This window comes from Mustela nigripes, chromosome X (genome assembly GCF_022355385.1).
Source record: "Mustela nigripes isolate SB6536 chromosome X, MUSNIG.SB6536, whole genome shotgun sequence".
Lineage (NCBI taxonomy): Eukaryota > Metazoa > Chordata > Mammalia > Carnivora > Mustelidae > Mustela > Mustela nigripes.
The window spans coordinates 82,393,712-82,418,835 of record NC_081575.1 but is presented as its reverse complement, the minus strand read 5'-3'; the positions used below and the strand labels follow the sequence as shown (position 1 = coordinate 82,418,835).

Sequence of the window (25,124 nt, the reverse complement as noted above, 5' to 3'; positions counted from 1 at the left end):
ATGATTTCAGGTTTAGGTGCTGTGGTCCCAGCCGACCTAAGAACCACTGCACTTGGCACACTCAGGAAAAGTGAGGCCCGTGTGCCTTTCGAACCAGCTGGCTATCTGTTGTTCTGACAGATTATTCTGTTTACTATTCACTCAAAACATTAAACTCCATATTGAACATCCATGTCTCAAAGGTTAGGAAATCCTGTATCTAAAATCTAACTTCATTATCACAGCAATGGAACAAAACATTCGTTTTAAAAAGTTTTATTTATTGAAAAGGTAGTACAGCCACAGAGCACAATTTTCAAAAGCTATGAAAGGACACAGAGGTGTCTCCCTCCCAATTCCATTCCCCCAACCACCCACTTCCCCTGCCCTTTCCCAGAGGTAATCAGGGTTCGCAGCTTCTCATGTATCTTCCCAGAGAGAGTTGATGCATATATGCTCAATTACGTACTTACAATTTGTTTTTATATGCAAATGGTAGCATATTATATTCATGATCCTGCACCTTGCTTTTTGCACCTAATCGTGTTGGAGATCATCCCACATCACTACACAGATGATGTCCAAGTTCTCTTTATATATATGTATATATATAAATTTTTATATATTTCTACATATATATAATGCGCACACAAACACACACACACACGCACACACACAAATTTTTTTTTTCATTTTGCCTACCTAGGAGGTTTGCTGTATGAACATACCATGATTTCGGGATCTAGACCCCTGTCATCTAGACAGCTTCCAACCTTTTGTTTTCACAGTGCGCCTGTGAAGACCTCTGCATGGTCATCATTTCGTACATACGTAAGTATATACATTCCTAGAAGTGGAACTGTAGGCTCGAAAGCCATTGCCTCTGTGGTTTTCATTACTTTGGAATCATTATTTGAGTAAGAGTTTTGCCTGGACTTGCTGTTCCCCAGAGGTTCATGTGGGGTAAGAAACGGGGACCACATTCTAGGCAGGTTAAGAGTTTTTCTTAAAATTGTCCCCCCCACATTTGGTATTTCTTTTAGGTTTGACTTCTCCAGAGTCTGTAAACCGGGGCAGCTGTAGGGCTCTTCACAAGGAACACCCCCTTCTCCTGCTCCAGCCCCTGTCAAGTGCTCCTCTCATGACTGCAGACTACTTTCTACAAATATGGCTTGTCTGAGTGATCTCTTGTCAAGGCCTCTGCCAGCCTCTCCTCGGACCCCAAATGGGTCTAGGAGACATCCTAACTCCCACCTGTCAATGCCCTCTGTTACGGTGGTGGATGGAGTTGGCCTTGCACTTGGCGGATGTCCTGAACCTCAACTGGTGAGTCCTCACCAGTGCAGCCCCACGTGTGCAGCCTTGAGTGTTTGCTTCGAGATCTCCTGCACTGGCGCGAGGTCCCCTCTGCCTCTGGCTGCGCTGGCAGGGTTTCGGCTATCTCCTCCTTGTGGCAGATACAGAGATTACACTTCCTCTTCTGCTCCTTGTAGTGTCTGGGTGAAGACTGAGATGAAAAGAGCCTTTTAATCCCCATATTTAAACCAGAAATCAGAACGTACTTTTAAAACGTTAATTAGACAAAACTTTCCCTCAGTGAACCTTAACAGGCGCCTTGGATCTACTCGTTAATGTGTGATGAGCTTTGACTTCCGGCTATGGCCCTTCGCGTGGGCTTTCTTTCCCGTGTGTGTTCTCTGATGTACAATCAGGTTTGATTTTTGGGTAAAAGCCTTCCCACATTCTGCACACTTATAGGGTTTCTCTCCCGTATGAGTTCTCTGGTGTACAGTGAATGTGGATTTTTCTCTGAAGGCTTTGCCACACTCAGAACACGCATAGGGTTTCTCTCCTGTGTGTGTTCGCTGATGTATTATGAGCTGGGACTTCTGGCTGAAAGCTTTCCAACATACGGGACATTCATAGGGTTTCTCTCCTGTGTGAATTCTCTGATGTATAATGAGCTTGGACTTTTCTCTGAAGGCTTTGCCACATTCATTACATTTATAGGGTTTTTCTTCCGTATGGGTTCTTTGATGTATAATGAGGTAGGATTTCTGGGAAAATGCCTTTTCACATTCACTGCATTCATAGGGCTTCTCTCCTGTGTGACCCCTCTGGTGGAGCATGAGATAGGATTTCTGCGAGAACGCTTTCTCACATTCATTACATTCAAAAGGCTTCTCTCCTGAATGAGTTCGCTGATGTACACCAAGGTTGGACTTTTGGGTGAAGGTTTTCCCGCACACATCACATTCATAGGGTTTCTCCCCTGTATGAGTTCGCTGATGCACGATGAGGGTTGACTTCTCATTGAAAGACTTCCCGCATTCGGCACATTTATGAGGTTTCTCGCCTGTATGAGTTCTTTGATGTATAACAAGAGTTGACTTATCACTGAAAGTTTTCTTACACTCGTTACATTCATGGGGTTTCTTTCCTGTATGAGTACTGTGATGTATAATTAGATCAAGCTTCTGTATGAACGATTCCCCACATTTAGTGCATTCGTAAGTTTTCTCGCCCGTGTGCGTTTTCTGATGGACAATGAGGTTCGACTTCTGAGTGAAGGCTTTTCCACATTCATTACACTCATAAGGTTTCTCTCCTGTGTGAGTTCTGTAATGTATGATGACGGTTGACTTTTCTCTGAAGGCTTTTCCACATTCTGGGCACTCAAAAGGTCGCTCTCCTGTATGACTTCTCAAGTGTATAATGAGCTGAGATTTTTGGCTAAAGGCTTTTCCACATTCAGTACATCCAAAGGGTTTCTCTCCGGTATGAGTTCTCCAATGTACAATGAGGTGTGACTTCTTGCTGAAGGTTTTCCTACACGCGGTGCATTCGAAGGGTTTCTCTCCATTTTTAATTCTCTCTTGCAGACTGAGCCCTTTCTTCCGCCGGAGGGCCTTCCCACACTCTTTATATCCATGCGGCTTTACTCCAGGAGTTGTTTTCTCATACTCCGTACGGAAGAATAACTTTGCACATCCACTATCATGTTTCTTTCCTACAGAGCTTCTGGTAAATAAGTCTAAACTATCTACCATATTATTTCCAAATGGCTCATATTTATGGGACCTTTGGATTGAAGCAACAAGGTTTGTATCCAGATGAAAGGTGTTTCCAAATTCATTATAGTCATGGCCAGTCTTGGTGATAATTGTTTTCGTGTCAGGGAATCCAACTTGCATCAACAGATACCTATCTTGGTCATCCTGGTGCTGTCTCTCAATCTGTTCACCAATTTGACAGACTGCTTCTAGAAGGAAGTACAATAAACCATTTTTGTAACTTAATATTATATAATGACCCTTCTTTAAAAGTGCCCTACCATATAAAAGCTGATACTATTATCTCATTTTATCTGAGTTCTAGAGAAGATCCTGACCATCAAATCCCGTTCTTTTACTAAACTCCCACCTGCTAGGCTTTTTGTTACCAAGAACAATCTTTCCCTGACATCTCAGTCTGTCTTACTTCTACTTTTACATCATCTCTGATTCCTGTCAACTCTGGGGACCTTATCAACCTTTATCTTCACTTATCATATGAACTCTTAAGTGTCCAGGACTTATACAATTTCTTTTTTTTTTTAAAGATTTTATTTGACAGACAGAGATCACAAGTAGGCAGAGAGGCAGGCAGAGAGAGAGGAGGAAGCAGGCCTCCTGCTGAGCAGAGAGCCCGATGCGGGGCCCGATCCCAGGACCCTGAGATCATGACCTGAGATGAAGGCAGAGGCTTAACCCACTGAGCCACCCAGGCGCCCCAAGGACTTATACAATTTCTAAGCAGAAATGTAACAGTGTGGCTAATGGACTCAAATCTTAGACAATCCTGAATCCACATTCTTAGTCAATCAGAGAAAGATGCAGAATAATTAACCTTACAAAAACGAAGAAAAACTCAAAGATCTTCCCCCAATCTGGATTCATCCAAGCTTGCATTCACAGTTCAACCCCATCTTCTCCTGTCCCCACTATTTTCACTAAAAACTATGACTCTATCAATGCCAAACCCTTCCTCATTTTCTATCACCCACATAGCCTAGTCTCCCATATTTTGCTATATTCAAAATCTAGATAACTTTCAGGTTGCCTGGGTGGCTCAGTGGGTTAAAGCCTCTGCCTTTGGTTGAGGTCATGATCCCAGGGTCTTGGGATCGAGCCCCGCATCAGGCTCTCTGCTCCACAGGGAGCCTGCTTCCTCCTCTCTCTCTCTGCCTGCCTCTCTGCCTACTTGTGATCTCTGTCAAATAAATAAGTAAAATCTTAAAAAAAAAACCCACAAAATCTAGATAACTTTCAAGAAGCAATTCTGTCTTTTCAAAGAAGCTTATTCTGATCTTCCTGTATAACTAATTTTTGTTTTTTTCTAAAGTAGCTATCTGTCCCACTCATTTAGAAGTTAAAGTTGCAAAGCTTCGGCTTAAATATACCATATTTCATCACCTGCAAGATGCACATTATTTCACATTTTAACACATTTCTGAACCCAGATGTACTTATTACCAATGGCATGTCACCAATTAAGTGGTGGAAACTTTTCTTAGTGGCTATGTATTAAAATCAACTGGATCTTGAAGTCAATAAAATATAGTAAATACTTTCTGCATCTACCAAATCTTAATCATTTCTGTAGTTGACTTTTCACCTTTTCCTGAAATTTTGTATAAAAAATTGACAGAAAAGATGAAAGAGTATAAAAAACTATTCAGACTACCACTCAGACTTAACAGTGATAACATTTACAATAGTAATACTGAATTTGAAAATGGACCATGTTCCTATGACATCCTTAATATCATTAGCAAAAAACTCATTCTTAGGCATGAATATCAGACTCAAAGAAGTTGTTTTTGCAAAATACATCTGATGGGGCCACCCAAGCTCCACCAAGTGTCACAACCAATGCTGCTACCACAACAGCGGCTATGCTGACTCAGCGCCACAGCACTACTCTGAAAAGAAATAACTCAACACATTTCACAGGCTCTTGACCATTAAGTGAAAAAAAGGTGAAGAAAACTGTATAGTAGGCTGCCGTATTTCTAAGGAAAGAAATCTATAAATACATACTTATATAGACTCAACAGGTAAACAAGGGAAGAACACAGCTGTACACTTTAATAAATGCTTACCTACAGAAGGAAGGGAGAGAATGAAATGCAAGGAAAGAAGCTGAACTTCTTTAAATATACCTTCTTCTCTAGATTTGACTTTGGAACCAAGTCAGTATTTTATACATTCCTAAAGCAAAACTGGATTTTAAAGGATCCCGTAATAATAATATACCCTCATCTGTATTTTCAAACCACCATCGCTGGAAAGTCTTGTTTCTCAATGGCACCAACGTGATTACCTCAGTTGATTCACACCACTATCGACAGCAGTCTCAGAAGAATGCTAACTACATTACCATCAGATGTAAGATTAACAGAAACGTTTAAGCCCAGAATTTGATTTGGAAATACCAACCTTTTTAAATGAAGGAGAAGTATCAGTTTGAATACATGATGTATTTTCTCTTACAAAAACTTTTTTTACCCAGCGCCTAGATGGCTTGGTCAGTTGGGCGTCTGCCTGGGGCTCAGGTCATGGGTAAAGCCCTGCACTGGGCTTCCCTGCTCGGCGGGGAGTCTACTTGCCCCCAGGCCCAGCTCCTGCTCTCTCTCTCACTCACGCTCTCTCTCAAATAAAATCTTTTAAAGAATCGTTTTTACATGGTTCCTAGCTCTGTCAATTTTTATTTTTACTTTTTTTAGAGACTTTATTTAATTGAGATAGATTGAGAGTGAGAGAGCACAGGCAGAGGGAGAAGCAGGCTCCCCACTGAGCAGGGAGCCCAATGTGTGGCTCCATCCCAGGACTCCAGGCCCATGACCTGAGTTGAAGGCAGACACTTAATGACTGAGCTACCGAGCATCCCTGTCAATTTTTAAAAGGCCTAGAAGCAATTCACTAGCATCCAAATTGTGGTCTCAAAACACTATTTACAGGGCGCCTGGGTGGCTCAGTGGGTTAAGCCTCTGCCTTCGGCTCGGGTCATGATCTCAGGGTCCTGGGATCAAGTCCCATATCGGGCTCTCTGCTTGGCAGGGAGCCTGCTTCCTCCTCTCTGTCTCTGCCTGCCTCTCTGCCTATTTGTGATCTCTCCCTGTCAAATCAATAAATAAGATCTTTAAAAAAATATTATTTACCACCAAAAAAATCCAACCAACCAACCAAAAAAAACCCAAAACAAACAAATAAACAAACAAACAAACAAAAAACGGGTTCCTTGGAGAAATGGCTCATTCCAGGCCAGAGATGAGAACTATATAATAAAATGAGCCTGGAACATCCTGTGATACCAGAAAGTTTCTGCTGGCCAGAGATACGGCAGTCTGATTCATGATGAGGATAAAGCAATGGATTAAAACACAAAATATTTATTTTTTTTTAAAGACCTATTTGGGGGGGGGGTGCCTGGGTGGCTCAGTGGGTTAAAGCCTCTGCCTTTGGCTCAGGTCATGATTCCAGGGTCCTGGGATCGGGCCCCACATCGGGCTCTCTGCTCAACAGGGAGCCTGCTTCCCTTCCTCTCTCTCTCTGCCTGCCTCTCTGCCTACCTGTGATCTCTGTCAAATAAATAAATAAAATCTTTAAAAATAATAAATAAAAATAAAAAGACCTATTGGGGCACCTGGGTGGCTCAGTGGGTTAAGCCTCTGCCTTCGGCTCAGGTCATGATCTCAGGGTCCTGAGATTGAGCCCCGCATCGGGCTCCCTGCTCAGTGAGGAGCCTGCTTCCCCTGCTCTCACTGCCTAATTGTGATCTCTCTCTCTCTCTCTGTGTCAAATAAATAAATCTTTTTTAAAAATCTAAAAAAAAGACCTATTAGTCACCTTTTGAATGATGCTATAAAACCAACTCATTATTTTTAAAACTGGTAAACAAATGGGAAAACGTATATAACTGAAATGGAACTCCTGGAACACATAATAAGTAACAGATGAAAGGCAATCAGTGTTCTTTATAGAACTATTCCAGCTAATCAACAAAGAAGGCATGACAGAATATCACCATTTTGCAACATTAATGAACAGATACAAGCAATGACCACCGAGAACTCATAGCTACAACAGACAACCATGCATTACATGCCTCCTGATGAGAGGATGTCATGCCGGCTAGGAAGTGAACTTGCTTAAAGAAAAAAAAAAATAAAACCCTGTATCTGGTCAAACTTCAAAATCCAACCATCAATTTATAAGAAAAAATAAGGGACAGAGGAATATGTTAAGTAGGGTACTTAGCAAAGTCCAGAACGTGGGAAACTAAAAGACAAATTAACCAGTTACTTAAAACGGGGGAGGAGATAGCTGGGAGTCGTTTGTCCATTATGGGAAATGAGAACGCAAGGAGCTGTGAGAACCCTCCGCCCCCGGATCCTCATTTCTCAATACCATCCCCCACTAAAAGGGATCAGAAATCCTTGGAGAAGCTGCTGATTCTAGGTCTGAAACAGGGCAAGTACAGTGTGAACCTGGAACACATTTCTGTGCTAGAAAGTGCTCAGAGAAGGATGGGGTCATGTTAAGAGACGGAGGAGCCAGCCCGAATGGACTCCTACTGGGCAAACTGAGGACAATTTGAACATCAAAATGAGTAACGACAGAAGACATTAGTGCATTATAACATCCTGAGAAATAAAACTCTGAGTCCATAACGATACTAAAATGCATTCATTAAAGGGACAGGGTAAGAGAAGAGGGCCAACTTATAAATGGAGAAGGAATGATAGAAAATTCCCCCATCTTCCAAACATCTTATAAAATGATTCAGGCAAGAATCCTCTGGGTGATAAAACCACTCAGTAAAAATTTTTGAAAACAGGGACGCCTGGGTGGCTCAGTGGGTTAAGCTGCTGCCTTCAGCTCAGGTCATGATTCCAGGGTCCTGGGATCGAGTCCCACATCCGGCTCTCTGCTCAGCAGGGGGCCTGCTTCCCTTCCTCTCTCTCTGCCTGCCTCTCTGCCTACTTGTGATTTCTCTCTGTCAAATAAATAAATAAAATCTTAAAAAAAATTTTTTTTTTGAAAACAGGATATTAATCATTTGGCACCTCCACAAAATGTTAATTAAACATGTGGTTTAACAACTCCACTCCTGGGACACCTGGGTGGCTCAGTTGGTTGAGCGAAGGCCTTCGGCTCAGGTCATGATCCTAGAGTCCTGGGATCGAGTCCCCATATCAGGCTCCCAGCTCCATGAGGAGTCTGTTTCTCCCTCTGACCTCCCCTCTCATGCTCTCTCACTCTGTCTCTCTCTCTCTCTCAAATAAATAAATAAAATCTTAAAAAAAAACAATCCACTCCTATGTCCATACTCAAAAGGAATGAAAACATTCATTTCCATAAAAATTCTACATGAATGTTCATAGCAGCTTTCTAATGGCCAAAAAGTGGGAACAGCCTAAATATCCATCAGCAGACAAATGAACAGAAGTGTAATCCAGACAACAGAGTATCATCCCACCATAAAACAGAATGAAGTCCTAATACATGCAGCCCCGTGGAGGAACCTGGAAACCATGCTGAGTGAAAGAAACCAGACACGAAAGGTCACATTTTATAATTCCATTTACATGAAATCTCCAGAACAGGAAAAAGCATAGAGGCAGAAAGTGGTTGCCAGGGGATGTGGGAAGGAGGAAACAGACTGACTGATGAGGGGTATGGGCTTCTTTCTGGGGTGATGATAATGTTCTAGAATTAGATAATGGTGATGGTTTCCTACCTTGGCGAATATACTAAAAACTCCTGCATTTGTATCCATCAGAGAGTGAAGTTTGTGGTCTGGGAATTCTCTCTCAATAAAGCTATTTTTAAACAAAGATAATCAAGATGTTTTAGGAGAGCAAACCTGATAGGATTATCTAGACTGGATGGCAACAGATAGCCCAGGCCCGAGTCAGGACAGCAGTGCCGAGGCCTGGGACTCAGGGGGGCCTGGCTTCAGAGAAGGCAGTGAGAAGCGAGTCGGGGAGAGGGCATGGGGAAGGACTGGCACTTACAAGACACTTAGCCACTGGGAGAAAAAGCTGTGCAGAAACTTTGGAGTGAGCACCAACTTAAGGGGAGTGGTCTAGTGGGTGTGGGACAGGGCAAGTGGTGTCAGTCCTATGTCTGAGGTATTCATGTCCCTGTCCAACAAGAATAAAGGGTCACAGCGCTTCTCCAGACATTCCTGAAAGCTCTTTCAGATGTCCTTGCCCCTGGCTGACAAGCTGGCACCCCCTGTCCCCATCATCTTGAGTCGATCCCACTCACCTGGAAAGCTCCAGAAGGAGATTTTTGTTTCTCCCAGGCATGGTTCTTTAACCTCCAGTTTGAGGATGAGGTCTGGTTTGGTCCCCTGCGGTCCTGCTAATGAGAAATGACAGTCTTCAGAGAGCCTGGGTCCTCAGAGAGCCTCTGAGAAAGAGGGCGGTGGGGTCTGAGCCAGCGTGGGAGACCCACTCACTTGACACAATGGTCCAGTGGTCAAGTCGAACCATTCCACCTGGGTTATGAGTTCACAAACACCCTATGAGGAAACTTCGATCCCCAGAACTCAACATCCAAAGTTTCAAGCAGTTCAGAGACCTTACAAGTTTTCCAGAGTGAGCAAGGAAAGGCCCTCTATCAGACACAGTAGTCACGAGCAGCAAAATGACCTGAGGAGGCCATTCTTACCCACAGAGACCAGGTTGCTGTACGTCTCCAGCATCACTTCTCGATACAGAGTCTTCTGTGGAGGGTTCAAGTACTGCCACTCCTCCGGGGTGAAATCCACAGCCACATCCTCGAATGTCACGAGGCCCTGTAATTGCACATTCCTTGTACTCCAAAATACTGACCACTGGGTGAGGAGGATGAAATGCAGGGAACTGCTAACTGGGTTCCCAGTTCGTGATGATGACTTAATACCGGACTCCTGCTTTGTTGGGAAATCACAAGCCCTAGCAGAAAGACTGATCCATCGAGAATACGGACTGTTTCGTAAGTATACAGAATGTATGTTAAATGATGTGGTATTTGCACAAGGAAGGACAGTCCAGTAGGACTAAAAAGAGAATCCAAATGCCCTCTGGACACCTGAGTTATGACAAAGTTGACATGGCAAGGCATTGGGGGGGGGATGATCTTTTCAAATAAATGTGGACGGATTACTGGGTATCTATGAGGGGAAATCACCTTTAGCCACTAACTCACCATATACAAGAATCCGCTACAGAGGAACTGTAAATCTAATGTGAATGATAACATAAGGAGGTGCCTAGAAAACAGGACAGGAAAATGTTTTCATGGTCTTGGTGGAGGGAAAGAATTCTGAAACAAGATGTGGAAAGTGCTACTCATGAAGGAAAAGATTTGTAAATGTTACAAGATTAAAAATACAATAGTCAGGGAAATACAAATCAAAACCACAATGAGATAGACACCAGCCCACTCCTGTCAGAATGGGTAAAATTAAGAAAACACAAAACAACAGGTGTTGGTGAGGATGTGAAGAAAGGGTAGTGGGGCTGCAAGCTGGGGCAACCACTCTGGAAAACAGTATGGAGGTTCCTCAAAAACTTTAAAATAGAGCTACCCTATAATCCAGCAACTCTGCTACTAGCTATTTACCCAGAGGATTCAAAGATACTGACTTGAGGGGCACCTGGGGGTCTCAGTTGGCTAAGCGTTTGCCTTTGGCTCAGGTTTTGATCCCAGGGTCCTGGGATCAAGCCCCGAACTGGGCTCCCTGCGTGGCAGGAAGTCTGCTTCTCCCTCCCCCACTGCCCCTGCTTGTGTTCCCTTTCTTGCTGTGTCTCTCTCTGTCAAATAAATAAAATCTTTAAAAAAAAAAAAGATACTGACTTGAAGGGATACGTGCACCCTGATGTTTATAGCACCATTATCAACAATAGCCAAATTATGAAAGAAGAGCCCAGTGTCCATCAACTGATGAATGGATAAAGAAGATGTGTTATATATCTACAATGGACTAGTACTCAGCCATAAAAAAGAACAAAATCTTGCCATTTGCAATGTGGATGGAGATAGAGAGTATTATGCTAAGTGGAATAAGTTCGTCAAAGAAAAATAAATACCATATGGCTTCACTCATATGCGGAATTTAAGAAACAGAATGAATGAGGAAAGGGGAAAACAAAAGAGAAAAAGAGTCAAGCCAAGAAACACTCTTGACTATAGAGAACAAACTGATGGTCGCCACAGGGGACGGGGTGGGGGATGGGTGAAACAGGTGAAGGGGATTAAGGAGGGCGCTTGTCATGACGAGCACTGGGTGTTGTATGGAAGTGCTGAGTCGCTATACTGTACGCCTGAAACTAATAATACACTGTACCTTAATTAACTGCAATTTAAATAAAAGCAAAAAAGGTAGAACAGTAAAAAGGCAAGCCTGAAATGGGAGATTATCTGCAACATTCAACATTGATAAAGGGATCTTCTCTGGTGCATACAAAACCCCTGCACATCAAGAAGACAGACAACACCAAAAAGCCGAGAAGAGATGTGAATGTGTACTTCACTGAAAACAAGATCCAAATGGCCTATGAACATAAGAAAAGGTACTCCACCCGATTAGCACTCAGGTAAATGAAAATTTAAGCCATGCCGAGATACTCCTGTGCCCCCACTAGAAACGGTATAATGAAGCAGCCTAAAATAGCATAGGACTGTGGTGAAATGAGAACTCCCAGTTAGCAGGAATGAATCCTGGCAGAGCTGCTTGGGGAAGTTGTTTAACGGTGTTTACTAAAGTTAGTGATTTGCATGCGGTACGCCGCAGCAATTCTTCTAGGTACACAGCTTCAAGAAAATCATGCACACGTGCTCTAGAAAACGAGTGCGGGGATGTTCACAGAAGCCCTACTTCTAAAACTAAATCAGGAGGAAAAAATCAGATGTCCCTCAACAACACAAAGGGAAACTGGCAGTCATTCAACGGGACCTTGTGTGGTGATGAAAATAAATGAACTACAAACTGCGTAACACAGATGAATCTCACCGATGTACTGAAGAGCAGAAGAATCTAGACACGAGAGTACATGCTACACAATTCTATTTATATAGAGAGTAAGAGCACAGGCAAGGCTAATCCATGATGCTGAAAGTCAGGCAAGGGCACCTGGGTGGCTCAGTCGTTAAGTATCTGCCTTCGGCTCAGGTCATGGTCCCAGTGTCCTGGGACTGAGTCCCACATCGGGCTCCTTGCTCGGCGGGAAGCCTGTTTCTCCCTCTCTCACTTTCCCTACTTGTGTTCCCTCTCTCAGTGTCTCCCTCTGTCAAATAAATAAATCTTAAAAAAAATTAAAAGTCAGGCGAGTAATTACCTTTGTGGGTGGTACTGGTTGGGAAAGGGCATGAGTGGGATTCGGAGGTCCTCGTCCTCTTCTAATCTCGACCTGGGGGGGTGACTAGACAGTGTGTTCGCTCTGTGATAACGCACCAAGCTGTACACTTACAAACTGCATTTCATGTATAGTTAAATATACTTTACACCTTTATACTAAAAAATCATTTTTTTAAAGGTTTAATTTATTTATTTGACAGAGATCACAAGTAGGCAGAGAGACAGGCAGAGAGAGGCGGGGAAGCAGGCTCCTCGCTGAGCAGAGAGCCCGATGTGGGGCTCGATCCCAGGACCCTGGGATCATGACCTTAGCTGAAGGCAGAGGCTTTAACCCACTGAGCCACCCCGGTGCCCCCAAAATTATTTTCAGCAGAAGTGCAAAGGCAATTAAATGGAAAATGGGAGTTCCCATTTCAACAAATGGTGCTGGAACAATTGGATATACGTATGCAAAAACAAAATATTCCAATAAATATCTCCAACATATATAAAACTCAAAACACAGAACAGATCACAGACCTAAATGTGAAATCTAAACCTATAAAATTTCTAGAAGATACAGGAGAGGCACCTGTGTGGCTCAGTCAGTTAAGCGTCCAATTCTTGATCTCAGTTCAGGTCTTGATCTCAGGGTCATGCGTCCAAGCCCTGTGTTGGGGCTTTAAAAAAAAAAATACACTCACACAGGAGAAAATCTTTTTAACCTTAGGTTAATCAAATATTTCTTAGATGGGAGAGTGAAATTCAAGAGACACTGTTAAAAGAAGAAAAAGCCACAGAATGAAAGAAAATATTTACAAATCACATTCTGGCAAAAAAAAAAAAAAAACTGTATTGAGAATATATAAAGAGCTCTCATAACTAAAATAAAAGGCAAAAGAAAGATATTAAACCAAAGAAAACATACAAATCACAAATAAGCACACAGAAAGATATTTAACACATCATTAGTCCTGAAGAAAGTGCAAATTAAAACCACAATGGGAGTTCCAGACAGCTCTGTGGGAAGACCATGAAATCACCTCCTTCCACGGACACGACAAACTTACAGCTCTATATAGAGTAATTTTCCTCTAAAAAAGACCTGAGAACTACATGAACAGCAGCACCTCCACAACAAAAGACAAAGAGACACAATGAGAAGGCCAAGAGAGGCAGTGACAGAACCTGACGTGGGACCCTACACCAGGAGTGGCGACCCCACAATCGGAAGAGATCACAAAAATATGGTACTCTACTCAAAGAGTAAAGGGACTGTGGCCCACATCAGCACCCCTGACCCTGCGGCCCGCACCAGAAAGCCCCCAAAATGTTTGGTTTTGAAAGTCAATGGGGATTAAGGCCAGGAGAATCAGAAAATGTTGGGAACAGAGAGATCCCTTGAAGAGATTCTTCAAGGGCTCTCGTGCAAAACCCACCCACCCTGATATCCAGCACAGAAGCAACAGACTGAAAAGCGCCTAGCCCATAAAGAAGAGAGACAGACTGACTAATTTTCAAGCAGCTGCCACAGAGACAGAACTTACAAGGATTTTGTCTGGGAAAGGACATGCTGACTAACAACATTTTTGCAACCTCATCCTAATTTGCTGGTGATGAAGCCGACAGGCACCATTCTGGGTGCCTACCAGCACCAGAGGGCATGTTCTGCCCATTCCACACTGTAATGGGGCTGGGTTAGCCCCCCCACACGCCCTGCAAGGCATCCGAGCCACAACAGAGCTGGGTGAGCGACCCAAGCACCATGCGACCCTCACAGAGACCAAGCCATGGGGAGGACAGGTGAGCAGCCCAAGCCCCATTGTCCTTGCTCAGTGGCCAAGACGCCAGCAGACCCGGTCAGTGCCCTGAGCCGCACCTTCCCACACAGTGGCTAAGCTGCACATGGACAGGGTGAATGCCCTAAGCCCTGCCCTCCCCAGGCAGAGACCAGGCCACCAGGAAAGGGAAAGCAGCTTGCATCCCACTGTCCCCATGCAGCCGCCCAACCACAACAGAGCTGGGCAAGGGCCCTGAGCCCTGAGCCCTGAGCCCTGCCCTCCCCACACAGCATCTGTGGCCCCATCACCGCCGGCATGCACGTGCAGCCCACACAAGGGACACCCACAGAGTGCCAGGCTCTGGTGGCCAAGGGAGACTTTGGGGCCACACGGAACATTTCCTACACAAGACTGCTCCTTCAAGACCGAGGGAGGTAGCTGTTTTACCTAATACATATAGACAAACACAGAGAAACAGGCAAAATGAGGAGACAGAGGAATATTCTCCAAACCAAAGGCGGCGGCGGCAAACCCTCAGAAAAAGACCTTAATGAAACAGAGATAGGGAGACTCCCTGATACAGAATCCAAAGTAATGGTCATAAAGATGCTCACTGATCTCAGGAGAATAAAGGACAAACACAATAAGAACTTCAACAAAGAGGGATGCCTGGGTGGCTCAGTCAGTTAAGCATCTTCCTTCAGCTCAGGTCACAATCTCAGGGTCCCTGGATGGAGCGTCAGGCTCCCTGCTAAGTGGGGAGTCTGCTTCTCTCTCTCCCTCTGCCTTCTCCCTCTCCTCGTGTTCTTTGTCACAAATAAATAAAATCTTTTTTTTAAAAAAAGAGCTTCAACAAAAAGAAAAAAGATATGTGGGTACCTAGGTGGAATAGTAGGTTAAGCATCTATGTTCAGCCCAAGACATGATCTCAGGGTCCTGGGATTGAGCCCTGTGTCGGGGTCCCTGCTGGGCAGGGAATCTGCTTCTCTCTCTCCCTTGGCCTCTTCCCCCGACTCATGCACACACACACTCTCTCTCTCTAATAAATGTATTTTGGGAAAAAAAGAAAAATATGTAAGTACCAAACAGAAGTTATAACTAAACTGAAAACGCACCAGAAGGGTTCAAAAGCAAAAGAGATTATATAGAAGCACAAATCAGAGAAGCAATGGAAAACATACAGAAAGAGCATCAAAGAGAAAAAAAAGAACTAAAAGGATACCTTAAGAGACCACTGGCACAATATTAAACAGAATAATAGCATTATAGGAGTTCCAGAAGATAGGAGAGAAAGGATCAGGAAATTATTTGATGAAATAGCTGAAAACCTCCCTAACCTGGGAAAGGATACAGACATCTGTTTCAGAAATTCAAAATCAGAGTTCAAAATCAGATGAATACAAAGGGAAAACACTCCAAGACACATTATTATTACAATGGTTAAAGTTGGGGCACCTGGGTGGCTCAGTGGGTTAAGCCTCTGCCTTCGGGCTCAGGTCATGATCTCAGGGTCCTGGGATGGAGCCCTGCATCGGGCTCTCTGCTCGGCGGGGAGCCTGCTTCCCCCCTCCTCTCTGCCTGCCTCTCTGCCTGCTTGTGATCTCTGTCTGTCAAATAAATAAAATCTTTCTAAAAAATGGTTAAAGATAAGAATACAGAGAAAATCTTAAAAGCAGAAAGAAAAGCCAAGTATTACAAAGGAAACCCCAGAAGTCTGTCAGATTTTTCAGCAGAAACATTTAGACCAGAAGGGAATGGGATGACACATTCAAAGTATGGAAAGGGAAAAACTGCCAGCCAGGAATTCTCTACCCAGCAAGGTTATCATTCAGAATTGAAGGACAAATTAAGAGTTTTTCAGATAAGCAAAATCTTAAAAACAGAGCTCATCACCACTAAACTGGTCTTACAAGAAATGTTACAGGGATTTCTCTAAGCTATGAAGAAAAGGCACTAATTAATATTCAAAGGAGGGGCGCCTGGGTGGCTCAGTTGGTTAGGCATCCAACTCTTGATTTCAGCTCAGGTCGTGATCTTGGGGTCCTGGGATCAAGCCCCATGTCTGGCTCTACTCTGAGCAGGGAGTCTGTGTGATGGCTCTCTTTCTCTGCCCCTCCTCTCTCTTTCTCTCCCCCCACCAATAAATAAATCTTTAAAAATAATAATAATAAAATAAACATACAAAAGTAAAACTCTCATTTGAAAAGTTAAGTAAAAATCAAAGACAGTGGATCAACCACTTATAAAGCAAGTATGAAGGGTAAAAGACAGAAATAGTAAAATTAACTGACAGTAAAATAATTAGGGGGACCTGTTTGGCTCAGTCAGTAGAGTATTTGATTCTTCATCTTGGGGTTGTGAATTCAAGCCCCACGGTGTGTGTAGAGATTACTTAAAAATAAAATAAAAAAAATAATTAAGGGATACATGAAATAAAAAGATACAAAATATATCATCAAAAATCTAAAATTTGGGGGAAAGAGTAAAAATATAAAGCTTTGCTTTTGAATGTGTTCAAAATTAAACTACTGTCTACTAAAAAATGACTGTTACATACATGTTACATGTGAACCTAACAGTACCCATGAAGAAAAAAATTTCAGTAAATACATAGAAAGGAATCTAAACATAACACTGAAGAAAATAAACCACAAATGAAGAAAGAGAAGAAGAAACAAAGAGGAACTACAAAACAGCCAGAAAACAATTAACAAAATGGCAGTAAGTACATACCTATCAATAATAAAATGTAAACGGACTAAATGTTCCAATCAAAAGACATAGGGTAGGTGAATGGGGAAAAAAACCATTTTATATGCTGCCTACAAAAGACTCACTTCAAACCTAAAGACATGCACAGACTGAAAGTAAAGGGATGAAAAAGGGTATTTCATTTAATGGAAATGAAAAGAGACCTGGGGTAGCAATACTTGTATCAGACAAATTAGAATTTAAAATAAAGACCATAACAAAAGACACAATGATAAAGGGGTCGACCCAACAAGAGGATATGGAATTTGTAAATGTCTATGCACTGAACATAGGAATATCTAAATACATGTAACAAATATTAACAAAAATAAACAGAAAGAGACAGCAATACGGTAATAGTGAAGGACTACAACACCTCACTTACATCAATGGATAGACTATCCACACAGAAAATCAGTGGGAAAACACTGGCCTTACACAATACATTAGACTAGATGAATCTAATAGATACATACAGAACACCCCATCCAAAAACAGAAGAATACACATTCTTGAATGCATAGAGAACATTCTCCAGGATGGACCACATGTTAGATCACAAAACCAGTCGGACAATATGCTATTAAACAACCAATCAAGAAATTGAAAAGAAATCAAAAGGTAACATGGGAGTGCCTGGGTGGCTCATTGGGTTAAGTGTCCAACTCTTGGTTTCAGCTCAGGTCATGATTTCAGGGTCTCGTGACTAGGCCACGAGAATCTGGGGAATCTGCTTGGGATTCTCTCCCTCTCTCCCTGCCCCTCCCCCCACTTGCTCATGCGCTCACACGCACTCTCTCTCTCTAAAACAAGTAAATAAAAATCTTTAAAAAAAGAGAAAACATGGGCGCCTGGGTGGCTCAGTGGGTTAAGCCGCTGCCTTCAGCTCAGGTCATGATCTCAGAGTCCTGGGATCGAGTCCCGCATCGGGCTCTCTGCTCAGCAGAGAGCCTGCTTCCCTCTCTCTCTCTGCCTGCCTCTCCATCTACTTGTGATTTCTCTCTGTCAAATAAATAAATAAAATCTTTATAAATAAATAAATAAATAAATAAATAAATAAAAAATAAAAAAAGAGAAAACATGACACAAATGAAATGGAAACACAATGTTCCAAAACCTTTGGGACACAGCAAAAGCAATTCTGAGAGAGAAGTTCATAGCAATAAAGGCTTACCTCAGGAAACAAGAAAAACATCAAATAAACAATCTGTCTTAACACTCAAGGAAATAAAGAAAGAAGAACAAAGCCCAAAGTTAGTAGAAAAAGGGAAAGAATAAATATCAGAATGGAAATAAATGAAATAGAGACTAAAAGCACAATAGAAAACATCAATGAGTAAGAGCTGGTTCTTCGAAAAGATAAACAAAATCAACAAACTTTTAGCCAGACTCTAGAAAAAAAAAGAGCCCAAATAAATAAAATCAGAAACAAATGAGGAGAAATTACAACCAATACCATAGAAATACAAAGGATTGAGGGCACCTGGGTGGCTCAGCAGTTAAAGGCTCTGCCTTCAGCTTGGGTCATGATCCCAGGGTCCTGGGATAGAGCTCTGCATTGGGCTCCTTGTTCGGCAGGGAGCCTGCTTTCCCCCCTCTCTCTCTACCTGCCTCTCTGCCTACTTATGATCTTTGTCTGTCAAATAAATAAATAAAATCTTTTTAAAAAAAGAAATACAAAGATTGTAAGAGAATACTATCAACAACTATACATCAACAAATTAGACAACCTAGAAAAAAATGGATAAACTCCTAGAAACATACAATCTTCCAAGACTGAATCATGAACAACCAGAAAATCTGAAGACCAATTACTAAGAATGAAACTGAATCAGTAATCAAAAAACTCCCAAAGAGGGGCACCTGGGTGGCTCAGTGGGTTAAAGCCTCTGCCTTTGGCTCAGGTCATGATCCCAGGAGCCTGGGATGGAGCCCCCGCATTGGGCTCTCTGCTCAGCAGGGAGCCTGCTTCCTCCTCTCTCTCTGCCTGCCTCTCTGCCTACTTCTGATCTCTGCCTGTCAAATAAATAAATAAACAAAATCTTAAAAAAAAAAAAAAAAACTCCCGAAGAACAAAAGTACAGGTCAAGTTGGCTTCCTCAAATTATTCCAATTCTTAAAGAAGAAGGAACACTTCCAAACTCATTATACAAAGCCAGCATTACCCTGATCCCAAAACCAAAGACACTACAAAGAAAATTACAGGCCAGTATCTCTGATAAACCTAGATGCAAAAGTCCTCAACTAAATATTAGCAAACCAAATTCAATAAAACATTAAAAGGATCACACCCCATGACCAAGTAATTAATTCCACTTGGAATTAATGGTTTAACATCCACAAACAAATCAATGAGATACACCAAAAGCACTGACAAAATTTAACATTCATTTATGATAAAAACTCTCAACAAAGTGGGTATACAGAGAAGGTATGTCAACACAATAAAGGCCATATATAACAAACTCACACCTAGTATCATACACAACAGTGAAAAGGTGAAAGAAAGCCTTTCCTCTAAGATCAGAAACAACATAAGGATGTCCATTCACCACTTTTATGCAACAGAGTACTTGAAGTCCTAGCCACAGTAACTATGCAGAAACAAAAGGAGAGAAAAGGCATCTAAGTGGGAAGAAGGAAAACTGTCACTATTTGCAGATGACATTATATTGAAAAAAACCCTTAAAGACTCCACCAAAAAACTATTGGAATAAATTCAGTAAAGTTGCAGGACACAAAATTAATACACAGAAATCTGTTGTGTATCTATACACTAACACCAAAACTATCAGAAAGAGATTTAAAAAAAAAAATCAGATTTACAAGTACATCAAAAAAACCTAAAGTACCCAGGAATAAATTTAACCAAGGACATGAAAGACATTTATTCTGAAAACCATAAACCACTGATGAAAGAAACCAAAGATGGCACAAATGGAAAGATACCATGCTCCCACACTGAAAGAAATAATATTGTGTAAATGCTGTGGCTAAAGCAATCTACAGATTTAACACAATCCCTATCAAAATACCACAGGAATTTTTCACAGAACTGTAACAAGTAATACCAAAGTTTATATGGAACCACAAAACATCTCCAATAGACAAAGCAATCTTGAGAAAGAATAAAGGTAGATATCATGCTCCTTGATGTTCAACTATACTACAAAGCTACAGTAATCAAAACAGTATGGTACTCGGACAAAAACAAACACATAGATCAATGGAACAAAATAGAGAACCCAGAAATAAACCCATGCTTATATGGTCAATTTATCTAGAACAAAGGAGGCAACAATATAACAATGGAGAAAAGACAGTGTCTTAAATAAATGGGTGCTAGGAAAAGTGGGCAGCTGCATGCGAAAGGATGAAACTGGACCACTTTCATACACATATATAAAAACAAGCTCAGGGCCCAGGGAACATAGTAGGGAGATTATTCACTCTTCTTGGAGCGCATGCCTGAGAGACAGCCCTCATGGAGACACCTCCCCAGGAACAAAGAAGTTGGCCAGAGCCATTTCAATTCCCCAGCCCTCCTCATACATGGAGCCATCTGTGGCAAGCAGCATAGCATACACTGACACTGGCTACCTAACTTGTTTACACAAAGCTTCACGCCCCTGCACACAGGTGGAACAGCCCTGCTCAGTCCCAGCATGGCAGGCCCCTCCCCCAGAGACCAGCAGAAACCCCTGTCCACATCACATCGCCTGACCAGGGAGTCCTCTCTGCAGGGCCTTAGTTCCAGTAAGGTCGGTGACGGGTCTCATTTAACAAGCAGACCACAGCACATCTAGTTCAAACTCGCCACATTCAGGCCAGGGACCAAGCACTGCCCACAGCAAGCAAGACGAGCCTCTGCAGATGATTTTATTTTTTAAGAGTGGCCAGCACACCTCAGCTGAGCACACATAGCACACATGGGAGACACTCTGTGATGTGCCAGGCCCTGGGCATTACAAGGCCCCTTCATTACTTTCAGAAGCAGGAGACATAAATGGCTTCTCTAACACATAGAAAAACACAGAGACTTAGATAAAATGTGAAAACAGAGGAAACTATCCTAAACGAAAGAACAAGGCCACAGTCAGAGATCTAACCGAAACAGATGTAAGTAACATGCCTCATAGAGAATTTAAAGCAATCATCATAAGGATACACACTGGGCTTGATAAAAGAATAGAAGACATCAGCGAGACGCTTGCCAAAGAGAAAAAATATTAAAATAGAATCAATCAGGGCTGCCTGGGTGGCTCCGAAGGTTAAGTGTCTGCCTTTGGTTTGACTCTTTGCCTTTGTCTTGATCTCAGAATCATTAATTCAAGCCCCACATTGGGGCATCAACTTAAAAAAAAAAAGAATTGATCAAAGATGAAAAGGACAATAAACAAGATTGGAAACATGTCTGATGTAACAAACAGCAGGCTAGAAGAAGCAAAGGAATGAATTAGTGACCTAAAACACAAAGTAATAGTAAGTACATAACGAAGATGAAGAAAAGAGAGAGAGAAATTATGCAACACGAGAATAAACTTAGGAAACTCAATGACTCTATCAAACATTACAATTGTATTATAGGAGTCCCAGAAGAAGGAGAGAAAAGGGGGAGCAGAAAATTTATTTGGAGAAATAATAGCTAAAAACTTCCCTAATCTGGGGATGGAAACAGACATCTAGATCCACAAAGCACAGAGAACTCCCATCAAAATCAACAAAAGCAGGCCAACACAAAGACATATTGTAATTAAGTCTGTGAAATATACTGATAAAGAAAAAAATCTAAAAAGCAGTAAAATAACAGAAGTCCTTAATGGTACCCAACTGGCTCATTCAGTAGAGCATGTGACTCCTTATCTCGGGATTGTGGGTTTGAGCCCCATGCTGGGTATAGAGATTACTTAAAAAATAAAATCTTAAAAAAAATTAGTCCTTGGAGCACTTGGGTGGCTCAGTCATTAAATGTCTACCTTTGGCTCAGGTCCTGATCCCAGGGTCCTGGGATCGAGCCCCATGTCAGGCTCCCTGCTTTGTGGAAAGCCTGCTTCTCCCTCTCCCACTCCCCCTGCTTGTGTTCCCTCTCCCACTGTCTCTCTCGGTCAAATTAGTAAAATAAAATCTTTAAAAAAATTAGTACTTAACGTACAAGGTTAAGGTCCATAAGGCTAGCTGCAGATTTATCAAAAAAAAACTTGGCAAGTCAGCAGGGAGTGGCATGATCTGTTCCAAGTGCTGACTGTAAAATTCTGCAGCCAAAAGTACTCTTCAAAGCAAGGCTAGCATTCAGAATAGAAGGAGAGATAACAAGTGTTCCAGATAAACAAAATCTCAGGGAGTCCATGACCACCAAACCAGCCCTGCAATAAGTATTAAAGGGGACTCTGGAAAGGAAAGACCAAAAGTGACAAAGGCAAGAAAGGCACAGAGAAAATCTCCAGAAATAACAAGAAATAAATTGGCAATAAATGCATATCTATCTATAACTGCTCTGACTGTAAATGGACTAAATGCGCCAATCCAAAGTCAGAATGGATTTTAAAAAAAAAACAAACAAGACCCTTCTATATGTTGCCTATAAGAGATTCATTTTATTTTACTTTTTATTTTTTTAAGTAATCTCTACACCCAGCGTGGGGCTCAAACTCACAACCCTGACATCCAAAGTCACATGGCCACTGTCTGAGCTAACCAGGCACTCCACCCAAGAGAATCATTTTACACTTCAAGACATCCACAGATTGAAAGTGAAGGGATAGAGAAAAATTTGTCATGCAAATGGATGTCAAAAGAAAGCCAGAGTAACTACAAATATTGGACAAATCAGACTTTCAAACAGACTGCAACAAGAGACAAAGAAGTGCACTATATCATAACAAAAGGGACAATCCAACAAGAAGATATAAAAATTGAAAGTATTTATGCACCCAACCTGGGAACACCCAAATATATAAAACAATTAATAACAAACATAAAAAAACTAACTGATAACAATACAAAATGGTAGAGGATAGTAACACGCCACCACTTACATCAAGGGACAGAAAATAAACAAGGAAACAACAGCTTTGAATGACACAGTGGACCAGATGGACGTACAGATACATTCAGAACATTCTATCCTAAAACAGCAAAATACATTCCTTTCAAGTACACACAGGACATTCTCCAGAATAAATCACAGATTAGGTCACAAAAACAGGTCTTAACAAATACAAAAAGACTAAAGTTACACCATGCACCTTCTCTGACCACAGCGTTATGAAACTTGAAGTCAACTACAAGAAAAAATCTGGAAGGACCGCAAACATGTGGAGGTTAAACAATATGCTACCAAACAGTGAATGGGTCAACCAGGAAATCAAAGAAGAAATTAAAAAATACACGGAAACAAGTGAAAATTAAAACACAACGGTCCAGGGTGCCTGGGTGGCTCAGTGGGTTAAGCCGCTGCCTTCGGCTCAGGTCATGATCCCAGGGTCCTGGGATCGAGTCCCGTATCGGGCTCTCTGCTCAGTGGGGAGCCTGCTTCCTCCTCTCTCTCTCTCTGCCTGCCTCTCTGCCTACTTGTGATCTCTCTCTGTCAAATAAATAAATAAAATCTTAAGAAAAAAATGCTTAAAAAATTGTTTTAAAATAAAAATAAAAATAAAAATAAAACACAATGGTCCAAAACCTTTGGAACACAGCAAAAGCAGACCTAAGAAGGAAATATATACCAATACAGGCCTACCTCAAGAAGCAAGAAAAAAATCTCAGCTAACAACCTAACATTACAACTAAAGGAACTAGGTAAAAAACAACAAATGAAGCCCAAAACCAGCAGAAAGAAGGAAATAATAAAGATTAGAGGAGAAATAAATGATACTGAAATTTTAAAAAACAACAGAACAAATCAATGAAACCATGAGCTGGTTTTTCAAAAAAATTAAAATTTAGGGATGGGCGCCTGGTGTGGTCTTAGTGGGATAAGCGTCTGCCTTCTGCTTCTCCCTTTCCGACTACCCCTCCCCCTGCTCATGCTTGCGTGCTCTCTCTCTCTTAAATAAAATCTTTTTAAAAATTAATAAAATTGATAAACCTCTAGCCAGACTTATCAAAAATAAAAGAGGACCCAAATAGATAAAATCACAAATCAAAGAGGAGAGATCACAACCAACACCACAGAAATATAATTATAAGAGAATATTATGAAAAACTATCTGCCAACAAATTGGGACAACTTAGAAGAAATGGATAAATTCCTACAAATATATAAAACTACCAAAACTGAAACACAAAGAAATAGAAAACCTGAACAGACCCATAACCAGCAGGGAAATTGAACCAGTAATCCAAAAACTCCCAACGAACAAAAGTCCAGAGTGCTCACTTTGGCAGCACATATACTAGGAAGTCCAGGGCAAGATGGCTTCACAGGCAAATTCTACCAAATATTTAAAGAGTTAATACCTATTCTTCTCAAACTATTACAAAAAATAGAAAAGGAAGGAAAACCTCCACATTCATTCTATGAAGGCAGCATTACCCTGATAGCAAAACCAGATAAAAAAAAAAAAAAACTACTGAAAAAGAGAACCACAGGCCAATATCCCTGATGAACATGGATGCAAAAATTCTCAATAAAATATCAGCAAACCAAATCCAACAATACATTAAGAAAATCATTCACTACGATCAAGTGGGATTTATTCCTGGGATGCAAGGGTGGTTTGAAATCCACAAATCAATCAATGTGATATATCACATTAATAAAAGAAAGGATAGGAACCATATGATCATTGCAATAGATGCAGAAAAAGCATGACAAAGTACAACATCCACTCATGATAAAAACTCTCAACAAGGTAGATTTAGAGGAAACATACTTCAACATAATAAAGGCCATATATGAAAAAGCCACAGCTAGCATCATACTCAATGAGGAAAAACTGAGAGCTCCTCTTCTACAGTCAGGAACAAGACAGGGATATCCAGTCTCACCACTTTTATTTACCTGAGTACTGGAAGTCCTAGTCATTTTAATCAGAGAACAAAAATTATCCAAATAGGCGGGACGCCTGGGTGGCTCAGTTGGTTAAGCAGCTGCCTTCGGCTCAGGTCATGATCCCGGCGTCCTGGGATCGAGTCCCACATCGGGCTCCTTGCTCCACGGGGAGCCTGCTTCTCCCTCTGACTCTGCCTGCCACTCTGTCTGCCTGTGCTCGCTCTCGCTCTCTCTCTCTGACTAAATAAATT

General features: G+C 41.7%; 1 protein-coding gene across 24 annotated transcripts in view; it reads right to left on the bottom strand.

Annotated features, from left to right (window-relative positions):
- Window positions 1–239: 239 nt before the first annotated feature.
- The window catches only part of ZNF182 (zinc finger protein 182), a 48,631-nt gene continuing 23,746 nt past the window's right edge, over window positions 240–25,124 (bottom strand). For 16 of the 24 annotated variants that reach the window (XM_059385090.1, XM_059385113.1, XM_059385093.1 and 13 more), the window contains 3 exons: window positions 9,702–9,828; window positions 9,297–9,392; window positions 240–3,241 (listed from right to left, as the gene is read on the bottom strand). In XM_059385090.1, the coding sequence (XP_059241073.1) occupies window positions 1,608–3,241; window positions 9,297–9,392; window positions 9,702–9,828 (1,857 nt within the window). In that variant the 3' untranslated portion in view covers window positions 240–1,607. Of the gene's footprint in view, window positions 3,242–9,296; window positions 9,393–9,701; window positions 9,829–12,352; window positions 12,469–12,943; window positions 13,032–25,124 lie in introns of those variants that run through there. The other 8 variants (XM_059385109.1, XM_059385114.1, XM_059385112.1 and 5 more) reach the window with 7 other exon arrangements.